The sequence below is a fragment of the Saccopteryx bilineata genome, chromosome 5 (assembly GCF_036850765.1).
Source record: "Saccopteryx bilineata isolate mSacBil1 chromosome 5, mSacBil1_pri_phased_curated, whole genome shotgun sequence".
NCBI classification, from domain to species: domain Eukaryota; kingdom Metazoa; phylum Chordata; class Mammalia; order Chiroptera; family Emballonuridae; genus Saccopteryx; species Saccopteryx bilineata.
Genome location: NC_089494.1, coordinates 178,212,213 through 178,231,252, shown reverse-complemented (window position 1 = coordinate 178,231,252; position 19,040 = coordinate 178,212,213). Strand labels below are relative to the sequence as shown.

At 39.5% G+C, this 19,040-nt stretch overlaps 1 protein-coding gene across 1 annotated transcript in view; it reads right to left on the bottom strand.

Moving 5' to 3' along the window:
• The window catches only part of MANBA (mannosidase beta), a 165,258-nt gene that overhangs the window by 102,225 nt on the left and 43,993 nt on the right, over positions 1-19,040 (bottom strand). The window contains exons 6-7 of the mRNA XM_066280789.1: positions 4,799-4,974; positions 3,785-3,895 (exon numbers count right to left, since the gene is read on the bottom strand). Coding sequence (XP_066136886.1) covers positions 3,785-3,895; positions 4,799-4,974 — 287 coding nt within the window. The remainder of the gene's footprint in view (positions 1-3,784; positions 3,896-4,798; positions 4,975-19,040) is intronic.

Genomic DNA, 19,040 nt, shown 5'->3' with positions numbered 1-19,040 from the left:
CCTTATGACCCAACAATTCCACTTCTGGCATTTATCCAAAGAAACCTGAAACAGTAATTTGAAAGAATATAGATACCCCTGTGTTCACTGAAACATTATTTACAAGAGCCAAGATTTGGAAGCAGTCCAAGTGTCCATCAGTAGATGAGTAGATAAAAAAACCTAAGAATACCAAATCAGTGATTCAAAAGAAGATATGAATTCCCATGTTTATTGCAACATTGTTTACAATAGCCAAGATCTGGAGACAGCCCAAGCGTTCATCAGTGAATTAGTGGATTAAAAAGCTATGGTACATATACACAATGGAATATTATGAGGCCATGAAAAAGAAAAATTTTACCTTTTGCAATGGATGGACCTGGAGATCATTATGCTAAGTGAAATATGCCAGGCAAAGAAAGACAAATATCATATGATCTCATTCATATGTGGAATCTAATGAACAAAGTGAACTGAGGAATTGAGGCAGAGGCAGGGTCACAGGGAGCAGAGGAACAGCTGTCAGAGGGAAGGGGGAAACGGGATGGGATCAGAGAAGGTGAAAGGATTGGTAAAATTATGTATACATAACATATAGATACAGATAACAGGACAGCAAATCCCAGAGGGAAGGGAGGAGAGAGTTAGGGGGAGGACGGCAAAGGGGATATAAGAAGGGATAAGGGGGTGGGGTGAAGGAGTTACATTGAGTGATATAATTAAATCAATATTAACACAATACATTAAAATTAATAAAAAAAATAGCAACCAAGAAAAAAGAAACAGTGGTATACATATACACAGTGGAATACTATTCAGCCATAAAAAGAAGGAAATCTGGCCTGACCTGTGGTGGCACAGTGGATAAAGCGTCGACTTGGAAATGCTGAGGTCGCTGGTTCAAAACCCTGGGCTTGCCTGGTCAAGGCACATATGTGAGTTGATGCTTCCAGCTCCTCCCCCCCCTTCTCTCTCTCTGTCTCTCTCTGTCTGTCTCTCCCTCTTCTCTCTAAAATGAATAAATAAAAATAAATAAATAAAAAAGAAGGAAATCTTCCCTTTTGCGATAGCATGGATGGACCTGGAAAGCGTTAGCTAACTTAAATAATCCAGCCAGAGAAAGACAAGTACTATATGATTTCACTGATATGTGGAATCTAATGAACAAAATTAACTAATAAGCAAAATAGAGACAGACTCACAGATAGAGAGCAGGCACACAATTATGGGGGAAAGCAGCGAAGGAATTGAGTAAAGAAGGAAATAAAAGAGAAAAAAACTTATGGACATGGTCAACAGTATGGTGGTGGCTAGGGAGAGGGGACATGAGAGAAGGCAAAGGGGGGGGGGAGATAAATGGTGATGGACCTAGACTTGTTTTTGGAGAAGTAAACACATAATACTGGATACAGATGATGTGTTGTAGGGTTGTACACTTGAAACCTGTATAATTGTGTTAACCAATGTCACCTCAATTAATTCAACAAAAATGAAAAATAATTTAAGTTATAAAAATAAAATATCCAATTTTAAAAAACTGAATATAAAATAAAGCAAATCTCCCAGAGGAGAAAATAGAAAACAAGATAAAATATAGAAGAGAAAAACTAAGAATATTGCTCAGTCAAGGAAGTCCAATGTCTGATTAGTAGTTGTACCAGGAAAACAAAACACCGATAATAAATAATAATTTATAAAAGATTACAAGGGAATTTCCTGATTGAGTTTCTGCATCAGAAAAGTCCATATGATTAGCACAACAAAAAACTCATTTTCAAAATTTCAAATTTTTGATTATCAGAAATACAGAAATCCTCAAAGTTTCCAGAAGCAAACAAAAACAGTTCCATACAAGAAAGGAGAAATTACAATGTAAGTACATTTCAAAACCAAAAATGAAAGCTAAGAGATAATGAAGCAATAACTTCAAAATTCTGAAGGAAAATAATTTCCAACTTAGACTTCTAAACACAGCCAACTATCAAGTAACTGTGAAGATAAGCTTTATATATTTGCATACTTACAAAAGTGTTCAAAATATCATTTTCCACATATCCACCCTCAAGACTCTATTTAAAAAAATGTTTCACCAAAAGTGTAAAGCCAAAAAAAGAAAAAGAAAAACATGGGTCTATCGAAATAGGGTTCCATTTATAATCCAGGAAAAAAATTAAAGAAATACCTAAAGATCCTAGAAGATAGGAGGAGGTGATTCCTACAATAATAACAAAAGGAAGTTCCGGGACAACAGTTAAGTAGAAGGTCCAGAGAGTAACTAAGCAAGGTCTGGGAAACGAGAAAATGGCTCCGGGAGAGTCTCAAGAATTAACAAAACTTAAAAGATTAATAACAGTAATAATAAAACAACGGATAGATTACCTAATAAACATGACTATATTTAAAAGGTATTTCAAGTACATCAGAATGTATGTATTATATATGACTTAAAGGAAAGTCAATAGAAAACAAAGAAACATGAGATGGCTATTCACTCTAAGGAAAACAGAAAGTTGCACCAGAAAATAAATACAATTTTAGTACACCATGAGATTTAGCTTTGAATAGTATTTTCTTTTTTTTTAAGATTTTATTTATTGATTTTAGAGAGTGAGAGGAGAGGGGGGTGACAAGAAGTATGAACTCATAGTTGCTTCACTTAAATTGTTCATTAATTGCTTCTCTTATGTGCCAAGCCTAAGATTTCAAACTGGTGACCTCAGTGTCCTAAGTTGATGCTCTATCCACTGAACCACCACAGGTCAAGCTTGAGTATTATTTTCATAATATAATCACATAAACACTGAATATGGAGTTAACAAGAATGGCCACTACCTACATTAGGAAGGCAGAAGAAGGTAAAACGTTCATGGTGGGGCCAAGCAGGGGACATCAGAGAATCTGTTAGGGAGCTACAGCCCCTCCTCTAGGTCAGAAGTCAATAGGCAATATACAAAGCTGAAAAATTAGAACACACTATTAGAAGCATGTTATTTGGAAAAGTGAAGATATACAGCAAAAGAAGCAAATAAAAATTAAAAAGCATTGATTATGAGGAGTAAGAAATAGAAGCAGGAAGGGCTGGGCAAGGGATCCTATTTTTCATATAAACCTGGTAATATCTGAGCTCTAAAAGTATATGTATGTATTACTTTGAAATGAATACTTTGAGCTCTAAAAGTATACATATGTATTACTTTGATATAAAGTAGAATTTAAAAACACAGTAGGAAAATACTTATAAATAAAATAATATTACTAGACTTATTGAGGTGATCCCTTCATAAGTTATATAAATATTCACTGTTGTATACTTGAAACTAATAATACTGTATGTCAGATGTAATTTTAAAAAGTTTTAATTATTTTTTTAAATTAGATTATATAAATATACAATTAAATAAATTATATTAAAAACAAAAAATAATGTGTAAATTCTGATCCATTTAAAACTACAAATATAGCAAGTCTTCGAATAACATCATTTTGTTCAACGTTGTTTCCCTATAACGGTTGATGAGGTACATAGGAATTTAACCCTTGTTTTTATCAATTAGCCAATGGTAAAACTGAATTCATTAAATATCATTTCACATAAGTCACATACCCTAGCAATGATGTTAGTAAGGACTTATTGTATACACACACACAAGCTTTTGAATGCCTACAACTATTACTAGTGATTATCTCTGAATGATGGGATTACAGAAGTTCTTTCGATTTTTCTGTTCCAACAAAGATATGTATTGTTATTTTAACAAGAAATAAACTTTTTTTCACAAAATATTTTAAAGTATTTGCTTACCTTAGCTGATTTTTTAATGTTTAAGTCTTCATTCAGTTTAAAAAGAATTGTCATGTTATACCCAGTCTGGTTTCCATGTCCATGAGGCCACCAAGTTTCTACAGTAATGTTCTTTTAAAAAATAATAAAAATCATTCTAAGTAATCTATGGCATATTTTCAGCAAAATAATATAATGATTCAGGGCATTATATCAATTTCTCATAGAAATTCTAGGTTCTAAAACAATATAAATCTCTCTCCTTATTAAGTGCCATATTATACCAATGCACAGATAATATTTAAAAATCAGCATACTAGGAGTTTAGCATGGTTTAACATACTAAAAGGGAAAGGAAAGAGTAACATGAATGTTCAGAAAAACAAGTCTTCCCATTTCTATCACTCAAGCTTACATTTATTCTATATTCTTAACATTTAGAATTGGACTTTGAAGTTGACTTCTTTTAAGCCCAGAACTAGACATTGTTTTGAGTTCTTACTTTATCTGAATGTTGACTTACTCCATCCTTTTCCATTCACAATTATCAATTAGAAGAATTTTTAAAAGGAAAAAGAAAATGTAAAATCTAGCCCACTTCTACTCAAAAAAAGATCATGGAATTAGAATTCTGCATGTAGAGTAAGCACCAATATTCAAAATAAACTTATAAGTACCAAAAATAATCACCGTGTTTAAATATAATGCTTAGAATATATTTGGATTTAGAATATTGAAAATACTGCAGAAAAATTAAAATATAACACACCTGTCCTCTTGAGAGAAAAGGATGCCAAATTTAACACATATTTTCCATTTTCTAAATCTTGAAATCTGGGAAAATCAATCCTTAGCACGCACACGCGCGCACACACACACACACACACACACATACACACAATATGTATAAGAGGTTAAAATTAAAGGAGAAAATAGAAAAGGTACATTTTTCTTTCATATTCAAACCCTTTTAACCCTTTCTTTTGAACAGTATTGCTTTTCATCTCATGCTTCCTGGGAAGTACCATCATTCACCTTGTTAATTTTCACAAATAGCTTAACAGTCCTTTCCCCAGGCTGAAGCTCAATGCTGTGTGTCTGCTGGGTTTGCAGTTTAGGGATTTCTACGATCACTTGACCAGAAACTGGCTTTGAGCCGACAACATCAAAAGAAGACTCTATTTTGAGATTCCACTCCTGGGTACGGCAATCTAAGGCAGAAAAAAGAAAAAGAAAAAAAAAAAAATATATATATATATATATATATGCTAAGCATTATCACTGCACTTCTTAGGATTCACTGAAGAAAAGACCAAAGCAGCCTCTACACTAGAAAGTGCTCCACAAACGCGGCCATGATACAAAGTTAGGTGGAAATTCTCTTTTAACCTTGAATTTAATCTGTCATCCCAGAGAAGAGTAACTAAATTTATATATTTTGCACACACTCTACTCTAAAAAATATTAAAATCATAAGCCATAAAAACTATTAATATAAGTAGGGAGCAAACAGGAAATTACATATGAAAAAAATAGCATACATTTCCCAGGATTGATATGCACTTGTTCCTTTTTATTAAGTATTGTAAAAACACTGAGGGTTTTAAGTCACATAATTATAGGTATAAACTTAGATGTATTTGAATTAACCAAACATGAAAAAAACAGAAATATATGTTTAATGTAGATTATCTAGCCAAGAAATATTTATGGTGAATCTTCTATGCACTGTGTACTTTGCCAAGTGATGGGAATGAAATGGTTGGCAGGATGAACTTGACCCTGCCCTCATGAGCTAAGTCTAATGGGATATAGACTAGTACCAAAGTGGGATAACATTACTATGGGAGAAGCAAGAGGCTGTTCCGAGAAAATACTCACAGGAAAGAACAGCTAACTTACAGAGGGTGAGGGAAGGCTTTTATGAAAAACAGTATGTAGCTGAGCCCAGAGGATGCTTTAGCTAAGTTCAGAGGAAAACAACAAGTATTCTGGACACAGAAGAAGCAAGTGCGAAAGTGCAATGAGTAATAATTAGCAATGCCATAACAAGGACTCAGGCAATGAGAGACGGGAGAAAAGGGAACCCTCCTGCACGCTGGTGGGAATGCAGACTCGTACAGCCACTGTGGAGACAGTATGTATGGTGTTTCCTCAAAAAATTAGAAATGGAACTGCCTTATGAACCAGCTATCCCATTTCTAGAAATACATCCGAAGAATCCAAAAACACTAAATCAAAAAGGAGGAAAAAAAAGAATGAGCAACACCATAACAAGGACTTAGGCAATGACCAGACCGGTGAGGGAGACCAGCATGACTGAGGAGGGGAGCAGGTTCAGCTCATGCTGGATCGTGTGAGGAACCTGGCATCTTCTTGCTAGAGCAATGGGGAGCCACTGAAGATTTTTATCAGAAAGAGTAACTTCATCAGATTTGTATTTTTTAAAAATAAATCACTAGGGACCACAGCACAAGAGATGTAAATGGAAGAAGCAGAGAGACATAAAATTTCAACCTGTGCAGAAAGGGGGGAAAAAATCCAGGAGAGGAGGTAAAGAAAAGAAAGAGGGTGCAAGGCTGAAGAGGAAGGTTGCTGAGAGAAAAGTAAGACGAGACAGCTGCCTAAGGAATGGGACCATGGGAGTGGAGTTTGGGGGTGGGGCAGAATGTTTCAGCAGGGTCTGAAGTGGCATTCTAAATTATGTATGTACAATATAACCCCTTCCTCCATCATCCGTTTAATTTACATTGTTTGCTTAAAAGCTCCAGAAGTGGATTTGCATTTGAGTTTGGATTTTTAAATAAGACACTGTCAAAGCAAGCTTTGGGCAAGGGAAGGTAGAAAAGCAGACCCATGATTTTCAGGTTACACAGGAGAAACCAGTGATCAAGTACCCAAAAAGGCTGGACAGGCAGGGTGTCAGAGCCACCGAGTGTTCTCAGTCTTTACTGCCACAGAAAGGAGATGCTAATGCACTCAGTTTGTATGATTCCTGGCAAGAAATTGAGGGAATGCCTATTAAATGGCTTCTGTTTTCCCTTCTGAAGGAATGATGTGAGGTTATCAGCTGGGAAATATCTTAGGGACCCTTCTCCTACAAATAAGGAGAGGACTGATAACTTTCCAATTTCAGAATCACAAATTTGTTGGTGGATAATGACCATAGCCTTTAAAACTGGCATTCTTTCCGAATATAGATCCATCAGAGCTGTTCTAAGATGATCACACCACATCTCATCACTTGCATCTCACAGCAGTGAAAAGTATAGACAGATTTGACGCGCACTTCAGAAAACCTAAGCCTGGACTTCAGAACTATTTTTATTCATTAATTGATTCATTCTTAGGAGCACAAGTCAATGAGCCCTGAATTACATTTGGTCTGATCCAGTCAATTTTGCAGTTTATCCACACATAGCCTACAAGTTTTTCTAAGACACAGCAAAATATATCAAGACAACCACACTTTTTAGTTAAAGATGCTTTTCTCCTACTAAGTATTTATATATACTGAGTCTCTCAGTTTTCCCTTTATGGAATTTTTGTTGTTTTTAAACAGAAGCGTACAGTCCAATCTGATCCAAAGTTGTTTGTTTTCTAAAATATCTCTAACTCTTTGACAGCTACATGACCTTTAGATTCCTATGATTTTCCTTCTGGTTTCTCTTATTTTAAGAGATAATAATAGACCACAATTACCAATAACTTACTATGAGCTAGGCATTGTCTATGCTCTCAACATGTATTAACTTATTTAAGCATCACAACATTACTATAAGGTAAATTCTATCATTATCATCATTATTCAGATGAGAAAACTAAGGCACAGAGAAGTAACTTGCCCAAAGGCTTGGATATGAACCAAGATAGTCTGAAACTAGAAACTGTACACTTAACCTCAGAGTTATGCCCATCTCACCCAAATAATTTCACCAAAATCATGTCTCATTGGCGCTCAGGATTATTACAGTGGAGAGGGGGTCTTATTACATAGTAGAGCATTTCTGTTTTTAATGGTATCAAGCTACGCTAGGCATCAACTATGTCTTTTGGCTAAATCTTTAACCACAACAGCACGGATACATAAAACTTTTGAACTAAAAGTATGCTGATACATCACATAATCTAATTTATGGTGAATGGTTCCTTCCCAGTGGTTTTCAATCACCGGTCCATGGACCAGTGTTGGTCTGCCAGAAATTTCATGCTGCTTTGCGAAAGAGTTAACCACCCTGATGTTGCACAGACCAGTACAAAATTTCCAGTGGACCAGTGCTCAAGAGTCTAGATCACAGACTGACAAACTATGGTCCTTAAGCCAAATCTGACTCACTTCTTATTTTATAAATAAAATATGATTTATACACAGATGCTATAGACTAAATTTTGTTTCCCCATCACAAAAGAAAAAGAAAATGATGTGCTGAAGTTCTAACCTCGCCATGTGATTGTATCTGGACAGCGGGTCTTTAGGAGGCACATAATTAAGTTTAATAAGGTCATAAGGATGGGGCCCTAACCTGATAGGACTAAGGCTCTATAAGAAGAGGAAGAGATCTATCTATCTTTTCCTTTCTCACCCCACCTGCCCCCTCCCCAACCCTATGTGAGCACACAGAAAGAAAGGTTCCCATCTGCAAGCTAGGAAGAGAGCCTTGACCACAGACTGAATTAGCCAGCACTTTGATCTTAGACTTCCCAGCTTCCAGAACTAGGAGAAACCAACTTCTGCTGCTGAAATCCCCTAGTCTGCGGAGCTTTGTTATGGCCACCCAGGCAGGCTAAGACAACAGGCATGCTCATTTGTTTACAAGTTGCCTTTGGTGGCCTTTGAACACCAACTGCAGAGTTAACTAGTTGCAACAAAAGCCATGTGACCCAAAGAGTTTAAAATATTTACTACCTGACCCTTAATAGAAAAAGTTTGCTAATCCCTACACTAGCATATTTACCCCAAAAGATCATACTATCAATATTTTTTCTTTAATATCTATAACAAAAACCTCTGCCTCACACAATAGGCATCCCATTTTGCTACCTTTGACTACTGTCAAATCATTCTTTTCTTTATGTGAGAGGAAGAAAGATAGTGAGATAGACTCCCACATGCATCCCAACCGGGATCCACCCGGCAACCCCATCTAGGGCCAAAGCTCGAATCAAGCGAGCTAACGCAATTTGGATCAACCAAGCTATCCTCAGCACCCGGGCTGACTCTCAAACCAATCAGGACACTGACTATGGGAGGAGAAGAGAGAGAAGGGAGAGGGGAAAGGGGAGAGAAGCAGATGGTCACTTTTCCTGTGTGGCTTGACCAGGGATCGAACCCAGGATGTTCATATACCCGCTGACACTATCCACTGAATCACCAGCCAGAGCCTAGTCATTCTCTACACTAATTTGAAATCCACTTTTCTTTCATTTCTACCTAAAGACTTAAGTTCTGCCTTCTAGGCACCTCCTACCAACCAGTGACCACCAACTTCAAGCCAGTTCTTTTGCTGCTTCCTATCACTTCTGCAGTGGGGAACTAGTTGCCCATAAGGGCCTCTGGGAAAACACTGCAATTCCCAAAGATCCAGATCATCCTGCCAACTCCCGTTGGTGCCACTAAATGAAAAAACTGAGGCTGCAGAATTAAAAACTCCATATGAAGATTCACAAGCGTATTGCACTATCACTTGATGGTACAGTAATCAACAATTTTCCTGGTATTATTTGTTCGCTGCTTTTCACTTGCTAATTTTATAATATATAATCTGATTTCCTAATTAAGGAGAGCTCCCTCATAAATTAAGACCTATTTCCAGGATACAGCTTCCTATTCTATCTTTCCAAAAGAATACCTATCATCCCCTAGCTCTCCAGAAGTAGACCGTAAGATCATTTCAAAAAGGGACAAGTACTGGAAAGAAAAAAGATTCTTAAATGATGTAAAATTTCCTCCCATGTCGTCCTTCCAACCACACCAAGTTGAACACCCCTTCCCCGTCCTGACTAGTCAGCTGAAGGCCCAAACAGGACAGGAACTCTTTATCAAACAGGGTGGACAGGCCAGGTGGACCTGCTCTCCCTACAACTTGCGGTCTTCTCTGGCCTGGAGACTCAGTGAAGTCCTAGCTGGTGTCCTACTCCCTGCATAAGAGACTACATCCACATTTGTCCCATATAAACTTCAACCAGGCAGCAACCAGGGATGGAAGATAATGTGGTTCTGCCACTGACTCATTTTCAGGACTTTCCCAAAGCTGATTCAGTGAGGTTTCTTTAAAAATAAAAACAAGAACAAACAAACCACCATGAGTTTGACTTGGATGAGAATTTGTAGAAAGAATAAGCAGCTACACAGCCCAGAATACTCAGTGCTGCAGTCTTCAAGACAGCTCCAATTTGTGTAGATGTGGCTGATATATGAACCCTTAAAATCCTTTAAAATATGCCAGCTTCTTTTATATTCTTATACAGTCTACTTCTTTGTCAAGATGTGGTTGGAGGTGGGGGAGACAGCTTTATTCAGTTGTATAAGAGAAAGAAAAATGTATAAGAAGACATGTAAGTAGAAAAAATAAAAGATGGCTGAGTTACATTAAGTCACATATGTTCATTACTAACACCAGCTGCAGAAGTGAGTGCAGTTAATCCTCAAGTATCAATGTCTTCATCTAGTCATACGCCTAGCTTCAAGAAAAAGTGGGTTCTTCCACACTTATAACCTCAGTAGGTTGTAATGACTGCTGTCATTTGCAAACACAGAAAAAGACCCATGGAATGTCAGGGGCAGAGGAAAGTTAGCGATCTCCTAGTCACTCTGCAGATGAGGTTTCTGAGGTCCGACTGCAGAATCCAGCTCCAAAGCCCCCAAGCCAGTGGACAGGATGAGGGTCCCGGTTCCCTGACGCCACTGTTCTCCACCTTCCCTGCACGTCTCTCAGAGGTTCCTAAAGACACCAGCAGGCACACATCCTGATGGAAACTGGTATATGAACAAGGAAAAAAAACAAAAGCAAAGGTATAATTTGCCTTTCAGAGTCCTAAGTCCAAGTATCAAACACAGGCAATGTGAAACAAAGCACTAGGGAACTGTAACAAAAAGTGTTAGCCTCTTCAAAAGGGTCTTTGAAAGAAAAAGAATGAACATAGAAATCTACAGATGTGTCTGACTCTCCACAAAATGCATAATTATGATATATGGTGCACAGTTCCTCATTTGTCAAAATACCATCTTTGTATCAGAAACTACCTGATGAGGGCAGGACAACAGTTATGCAAGAATTTCCATCAAACACAAAAATGTATTTCTTGGATAATTACTGCCTGTAAACTTTGACAAGCACTATAAACTACACCCCAACCCAAAAAAGCAAAAATGTTGAATCTACTTAGAGAAACAAAATATACCCAAAGGTCACAGTTAAGAATCCAGAAGAAATGGAAGAACAGTCAGGTCAGCCTGGGACGGATCTGCAAATGTTGGTAAATTGCTTATGTAAGGGAAAAAAGATGCTTCGTCTCACTGAAGGAAAAGCTATTCAGAGACAGCTGCCTTGATTAGCTTCGCCCTGCTGAGCACTGAGCAGCTCCTCCTCTTGCCTGCTCTCTTCTTCTTGCATCTTTAATAGGTGATGAAAGGCTGCAGTGAAAAGGTTGTCCTGCACATTGGAGGAAACAGGAACGACAACAAGCTGAAACGACCAAGCCACAGAATGTTGAAATTCAGCTGTCGGAGACTTTCCTGTGTTCTTGCTGGAATTAAAGCACAGACTCCAGCAGCTGCTTTTCAAAGAGATAACATTAGCCAAAAAGTAGGTTCCCAGTTAGTTACAACAGCTGTTTTCCCTGCCTTTACTATGCAGTAAAGATCTCCTTGCCTACTCAGCAGGACAAAACAAATGAAATCCAGGCAAAAAAAATAATCACCCTCAAAACAAGGATAAATTGGTAAACTCCAGAGGGAAAAAAAAAGCCTATTTATGCAACAAGGCAGCTAATCAAGAGGAGAGATTATTCAAGCAACCTACCTACCCATAAAGATATTTTCAAAGGTGAATGCTGTCATTTTTATGAGTAAAGTAATTCAATGGTGAATGAGAAAGGGATTCAAAATGAATGCATCACACAAGTCACTAAGCAAGACTGACAAATCCTTGCTCTGCTGTATTAAGCTGTAAGCAAAGGGCAGGACTGACCTTAATACAGGCTTCTATTGGGCAGACCAGGATGGAGCTGAGAGCTAGACTCACTCCTCCGGGACAAGGCTAGTTTGGGAGAATGGAGGAGGGGGTGCTTCAGGCTGAGGCCACCAGTCAACCCGAAGAGGCTGGGGGGAGGCAGCACCTGTGAGAGGCCCAAGCACGCTCAGTATCCACAAACAGCTCAAGAGGAGGATTCACATGCTGAAAACATCTCTATGCTATTTTTTCTATAACTGTCAGAACAAAAGATTAAACAACATAGCATTTCATCAGAACATTCTTATTATATATTTGGACTTAATAAGTTTATGTAACCTTATGAAAAGCTCACAAAACTAGACAATCATCCCTCCCTGACAAATTTTAGGGCCTAATATGAACAACTTACATCAGATTACAAATATGAAAGATCCAGCATAGACACTATCTATAAATGAATCTCTCTCTCTCTTTCTCTCTCTCAACACACACACAAACACACCCCACCCCACCATCTACCTCCACCACTACCATCACTACCACACAGGGCCTGCATTTTTGGCTACATTATCTGCTTGTAAATGTCCAAATCTCTAGGAGCGGGGCATCACCCCCGCACACAGTCATCTTCACCCATCTACTCACCACCACATCCTGGAAACCAAGTCCAACCCAGACTTTCCTCTCCCCTTTTCCAGAAGATGAGGTTAGTCTCCCACACCCTCCCCAAGGAAAAAACAGTAGAATCTTTCTGCATTTCCACAAGTAAAAAGCACCTGAGCTTCTCTTTTCAATACCTGGGTCAATCTTTCACTGTTTAAAATACTGAAGCCTAGCCCTAGCTGGTTGGCTCAGCAGTAGCGTTGGCCTGGCGCATGGAAGTCCTGGGTTCAATTCCCGGCCAGGGCACACAGGAGAAGCGCCCATCTGCTTCTCCACCCCTCCCCCTCTCCTTCCTCTCTGTCTCTCTCTTCCCCTCCCACAGCCAAGGCTCCATTGGAGCAAAGTTGGCCCGGGCACTGAGGATGGCTCTATGGCCTCTGCCTCAGACACTAGAATGGCTCCAGCCGCAACGGAGCAATGGCCCACATGGGCAGAGCATCGCCCCCTGGTGGGCATGTCGGATGGATCTCAGTTGGGAATATGTGGGAGTCTGTCTGACTGCCTCCCTGCTTCTAACTCCCCAAAACTACAAAAAATAAATAAATAAAATAAATACTGAAGGCTGACTAGTGGTGGCACAGTGGAGAGAACATTGACCTCAGACACTGAGGTTCCAGTTTTGAAACCCCAAAGTCGCCAGCTTGAGCACAGGGTCACCAGCGTGAGCATGGGATCATCAACAAAGTCACTCTGGCTTGATCCCAGAGTAACTGGCTTGAGCACGGGGTCACTGGTTCAGCTTGAGCCCTCCAGTCAAGGCACATATGAGAAAGCAATCAATGAACAAATAAAGTGATGCAACTACGTGTTAATGCTTCTCATTTCTCTTCCTTCCTGTCTCTCTCTCTCTCTCACTAAAAAAATAATAATAATTAAAATAAAATAAAATACTGAAAATATGGGTGCCCTAAAACATCTACTGCAATTTAAAACCTGATTGGAATATTTCAGGGCAAAAATTGAATCATTCAAATAAATATTTTAATGAGCTTTTAAAGAAAGTCCCGAGTGACGTCACGGAAATGGCGCCGTGAGCAGCGCGTCCGACAGATCTCCCCTAAATCACAACAAATTTATCAACTAGAAACAGAAAAATTTATCCTCGGAGCATTCCGGAGTTCCACACAAACTGAAAGCGAAAGGACTGTTATCACTTGAATCTGAGAGACGAGGGTGTGGAGGAAGCTACCGCAGCGACGTTCATTCAAGCTGCGAGGGAGTGCGCCTGTGGTGAGTCAGCCCACACTCGGGAGCCGCGAGCAGCCGCGGGCGCGCGCCCGGTAAGGTTGCAGAGCGAGCACCGCCCACACTCCGGAGCGCGAGCAGCCACCGGCGTGCCTGGTCTGGTTCCAGAGCGAGCACCGCCCACACTCGGGAGCCACGAGCAGCCGCGGGCACGCGCCCGGTCCGGTTGCAGAGCGAGCACCGCCCACACTCCAGAGCAGCGAGCAGCCGCTGGCGCGCACCCGGTCTGGTTGCAGAGTGAGCACCACCCACACTCGGGAGCAGCGAGCAGCCGGTTGCAGAGCGAGCACCGCCCACACTCCGGAGCAGCGAGCAGCCGCCGGCGCGCACCCGGTCTGGTTGCAGAGCGAGCACCGCCCACACTCGGGAGCAGGGAGCAGCTGGTTGCAGAGCGAGCACCACCCACACTCAGGAGCGCGAGCAGCCACCGGCGTGCCTGGTCTGGTTCCAGAGCGAGCACCGCCCACACTCGGGAGCCACGAGCAGCCGCCGGCGCGCGCCCGGTCTGGTTGCAGAGCGAGCACCGCTAATGTTCCCAGCGGCCGCGCACTGTGAGTGAGAGTCGCCAGACACCGGTGCCTGGAGCACCCCATTCGCACGGGTGCCCTGGGCACTCCACACGCCCAGAGCGCCCTACTGGCCCGCACACACAGGGTGCCCCATTATCCTGCGCCTGGTGCGATCCAGCCGCCAGTGGCAGGGCGAGCGGGAGAGGCACAAGGGTGGTCTTCTACTTGGGAGATTCTCTCCGTGGGCGGGGCACCTCACCCAGCCATTCAAGCTAACAATCAAGCGTTGGGGGAGGGGCGTGCGCAGGCAGCCTAAAATACCTTCGGAAGCACAGCTGCGACCCAATCACTGAAATTAGCTTAACCCATGAAATCTGCGCACCCTCGGTTCTAATTGATAAGATCTCTCTCAGTTCAGCGACCCAAGACAAGAGGCGTGATATTTTTTAGTGCCTCTCGCTAAAGGGGCGGGGGCAACTTCTGATTGATAGAGCCTCCATATTCAGGGATAAACGATAACAAGAGGGACTTGGCAGATAATAAGATCTATACTACACTAGTCGCAAGCAGAGACTAGTGCCTCTTCTTCCCAGCCAAAACAGGCTACAAAGTGTGGAAAGCCTGGGTTGAGAGGTCCAACTGAATGCTAGGTGCTGAACAGTCACCTTGACAACAATTGACTCCCACCCCCGCCTGATTACACTGGAGGCCCTGACTGCCAGAGCCTTTCCCAAAGCCTTGCACTGAGTGGGGATAGAGTGGGGATTTCCCAGCTCTTTGAGCCTCTTACTCCCCAGGCAGAAGCAGTTGCAGCCTTATAGCTGGATCACCAGGCTGCTAATTCAGGAAGGGGGGACTAGGAGAGAGAATCCAGGAAAGCAAACTCTCTCATCGTTGGACCCTGCAAACGCCAACAAGCCTTGACTACCAGCAAGACTAAAGCCAATTATATGACATTGCCATAGAATCCCATCAACTGCAAATCCCTACCTAAGTGTGACACAGGGACAGAGCCTGGGGTACACAGTCACCGACCAGGAAGAGGGAAAGAAAAGAAAAAGGAATAAGTTAACCTCTCAAAATCAAGAAAAATCCACAGACTTTACAACTTGTTCCACTAATTTTTTTGTTGTTGTTGTTTGTTTCTTCTATCTTATTGCCTTTATTTCCTCCACCTCGGTCCTTCTATTCTCTGCCCATCTTATGCTTCCCTTTTCTTGAACTACACTACCGATAACTGTTACATTTTATTTCTCTTCTTCATCCTCACCCTCCTTTAAGGTTATACTCCAAAACACTTAACTCTCACTCTCTCCTCTTTTGTTTGTTTTTTTGATTTGCTTTATTTTGTTTTTTTCTCTTCCTTTTTTATTTCTTCCTTCGTTTTTCTCTTTTTCTTATTTTTTCCTTTCTATTCATTTTTTCTTTTCTCGTTATACTTTCCTCCCATTTAATCCTCAATCACGAACAAATTAGTTAATTTGGGACTCAAGGCTTTTTTAGGCTTTATTTTTCTTTTTTGCTTTTGTTTTTGTTTTTTTCTTGTTTGTTTATTTTTGTGGCATTTTGGGTCCTCCCAACCCAAGGTCTCCATTGTATTTAGTCTTCGCTCCACTTAATACAACAGATTTTTACTTATTATTTTTATTTTTTTCTTCTTTATTATTCTTTTTTTGGTCCTTCTTTCTGGTTCCCTCTTATCCCTCTCATTATATCTCTTAGTTGACCATCACTTACAAGCAAATCATCTTATGCTTGTCTAAAATTTTCTTCCTTTTTTTTTTTTTTTTTTTTTTTTTGCATTTAGTAGGTCCCTACTCCCTTTTTTGCCCCTTGAACTCTTCACCCCAAATCAGGCCCTCCATTATAAGCACGATAATTCCCTGAGGAGGGGAGAGGAGGGAAAGAGAAGAAAGAAAAAAAGGGGGAAATAATAAATTATTACTGTTTTTTTTTGTGGGGTGTTTTACCTTTTTTTTTTTTTTTTTTTACTTTTTACTCTTTATTAATTCTAATTAGTGCTATCAACAAGACCACCCTCAGATGCCAATAAGAAAGAGGAAATCGAATATTTTGGATACAAAAGAAAGAGAGGTAACACAAATAGATGTGGAAAAATCTATGGAGAAAAGACTTAACATATTGGAAGCCTTGTAGCTAAATGACAGAGAATTTAAAATAGAAATCTTAAAAATACTCAGAGATATACAAGAAAACACAGAAAGGCAATATAGGGAGATCAGAAAACAACTCAATGAACACAAAGAATATATTACCAAGGAAATTGAAACTATAAAAACAAATCAAACAGAAATGAAAAACTCAATTCACGAGCTGAAAAACGAGGTAACAAGCTTAGCTAACAGAACAGCCCAGATTGAGGAAAGGATTAGTGAAATAGAAGACAAACAACTTGAGGCACAACAGAGAGAAGAAGAAAGAGACTCAAAAATAATAAAAAACGAGAAAGCCCTACAGGAATTGTCTGACTCCATCAGAACGAATAACATAAGAATAATAGGTATATCAGAGGGAGAAGAGAAAGAAAATGGAATGGAGAATATACTCAAACAAATAATAGACGAGAACTTCCCAAGCCTGTGGAAAGAACTAAAGCCTCAAATTCAAGAAGCAAACAGAACACCAAGTTTTCTTAATCCCAACAAACCCACTCCAAGGCACATCATAATAAAGATGACACAAACCAATGACAAAGAAAAAATTCTCAAGGCAGCCAGGGAAAAGAAGAGTACAACATATAAAGGAAGGCCTATTAGATTATCATCAGATTTCTCAGCAGAAACTCTACAATCTAGAAGAGAGTGGACCCCAATATTTAAAGCCCTGAAAGAGAGGAACTTTCAGCCAAGAATTATATACCCATCAAAGCTATCCTTCAAGTACGAAGGAGATATAAAAACATTCACAAATACAGAAAAGATGAGAGAATTTATCAACAGAAAGCCCCCACTCCAGGAAATACTAAAGGGGGTTTTCCAACCAGATTCAAAGAACAAAAGAAAACAACACCACAAGTAACAGCTCCACCAAGAACACAATAAAACCAAACTTAAACTGTGACAACAAAGGAAAAAAAGGGGGGAGACGATGGAGATTAACAGTAGCAAAGGACGATGAAGTGCAGAAATACTTATAAGATAGGGTACTACAATGAATATGGTAGGTACCCTTTTCATTACTTAATGGTACCCACCCTTGAAAAAACCACTACAAAAACACTTGACTTAAAAAAGGTAGCAACAGAGGAAAGAAGTATGGAACACAAACAAACAAAAACAAATGATAGAAAAACAAAAGAGAAGAATCAAACTAGATAAAAAACTAACAGAAAGCAATTTATAAAATGGCAGTAGGGAACCCACAAGTGTCAATAATTACACTAAATGAAAATGGATTAAACTTACCAATAAAAAGACACAGAGTAGCAGAATGGATTAAAACAGAAAATCCAACTGTATGCTGCCTACAAGAAACACATCTAAGCAAAAAGGATAAAAACAAATTCAAAGTGAAAGGCTGGAAAACAATACTCCAAGCAAACAACACCCAAAAAAAAGCAGGCGTAGCAATACTCATATCTAATAATGCTGACTACAAGACAGAAAAAGTACTCAGAGACAAAAATGGTCATTTCATAATGATTAAGGGGAAGTTGAATCAAGAAGACATAACAATCCTTAATATATATGCACCAAACCAAGGAGCACCAAAATATATAAGACAGCTACTTATTGACCTTAAAACAAAAACTAACAAAAATACAATCATACTTGGAGACCTCAATACACCGCTGACGGCTCTAGATCGGTCATCCAAACAGAGAATCAATAAAGATATAGCGGCCTTAAACGAAATACTAGAACACCTGGATATGATAGACATCTACAGGACACTTCATCCCAAAGCAACAGAGTATACATTTTTCTCTAGTGTACATGGAACATTCTCAAGAATTGACCATATGTTGGGCCACAAAGACAATATCAGCAAATTTAGAAAAATTGAAATTGTACCAAGTATATTTTCTGATCATAAAGCCTTGAAACTAGAATTCAACTGCAAAAAAGAGGGGGAAAAACCCACAAAAATGTGGAAACTAAACAACATACTTCTAAAAAATGAATGGGTCAAAGAAGAAATAAGCGCAGAGATCAAAAGATACATCTAGACAAATGAAAATGAAAATACGACATATCAGAATCTCTGGGATGCAGCAAAAGCAGTAATAAGAGGAAAGTTCATATCACTTCAGGCCTATATGAACAAACAAGAGAGAGCCGAAGTAAACCACTTAACTTCACACCTTAAGGAACTAGAAAAAGAAGAACAAAGACAACCCAAAACCAGCCGAAGAAAGGAGATAATAAAAATCAGAGCAGAAATAAATGAAATAGAGAACAGAAAAACTATAGAAAAAATCAGTAAAACAAGGAGCTGGTTCTTTGAAAAGATCAACAAAATTGACAAACCCTTGGCAAGACTCACCAAGGAAAAAAGGCACAGGACTCAAATAAATAAAATCCAAAATGAAAGAGGAGAGATCACCACAGACATCACAGATATACAAAGAATTATTGTAGAATACTATGAAAAATTATATGCCACCAAATACAACAATCTAGAAGAAATGGATAAATTCTTAGAACAATACAACCTTCCTAGACT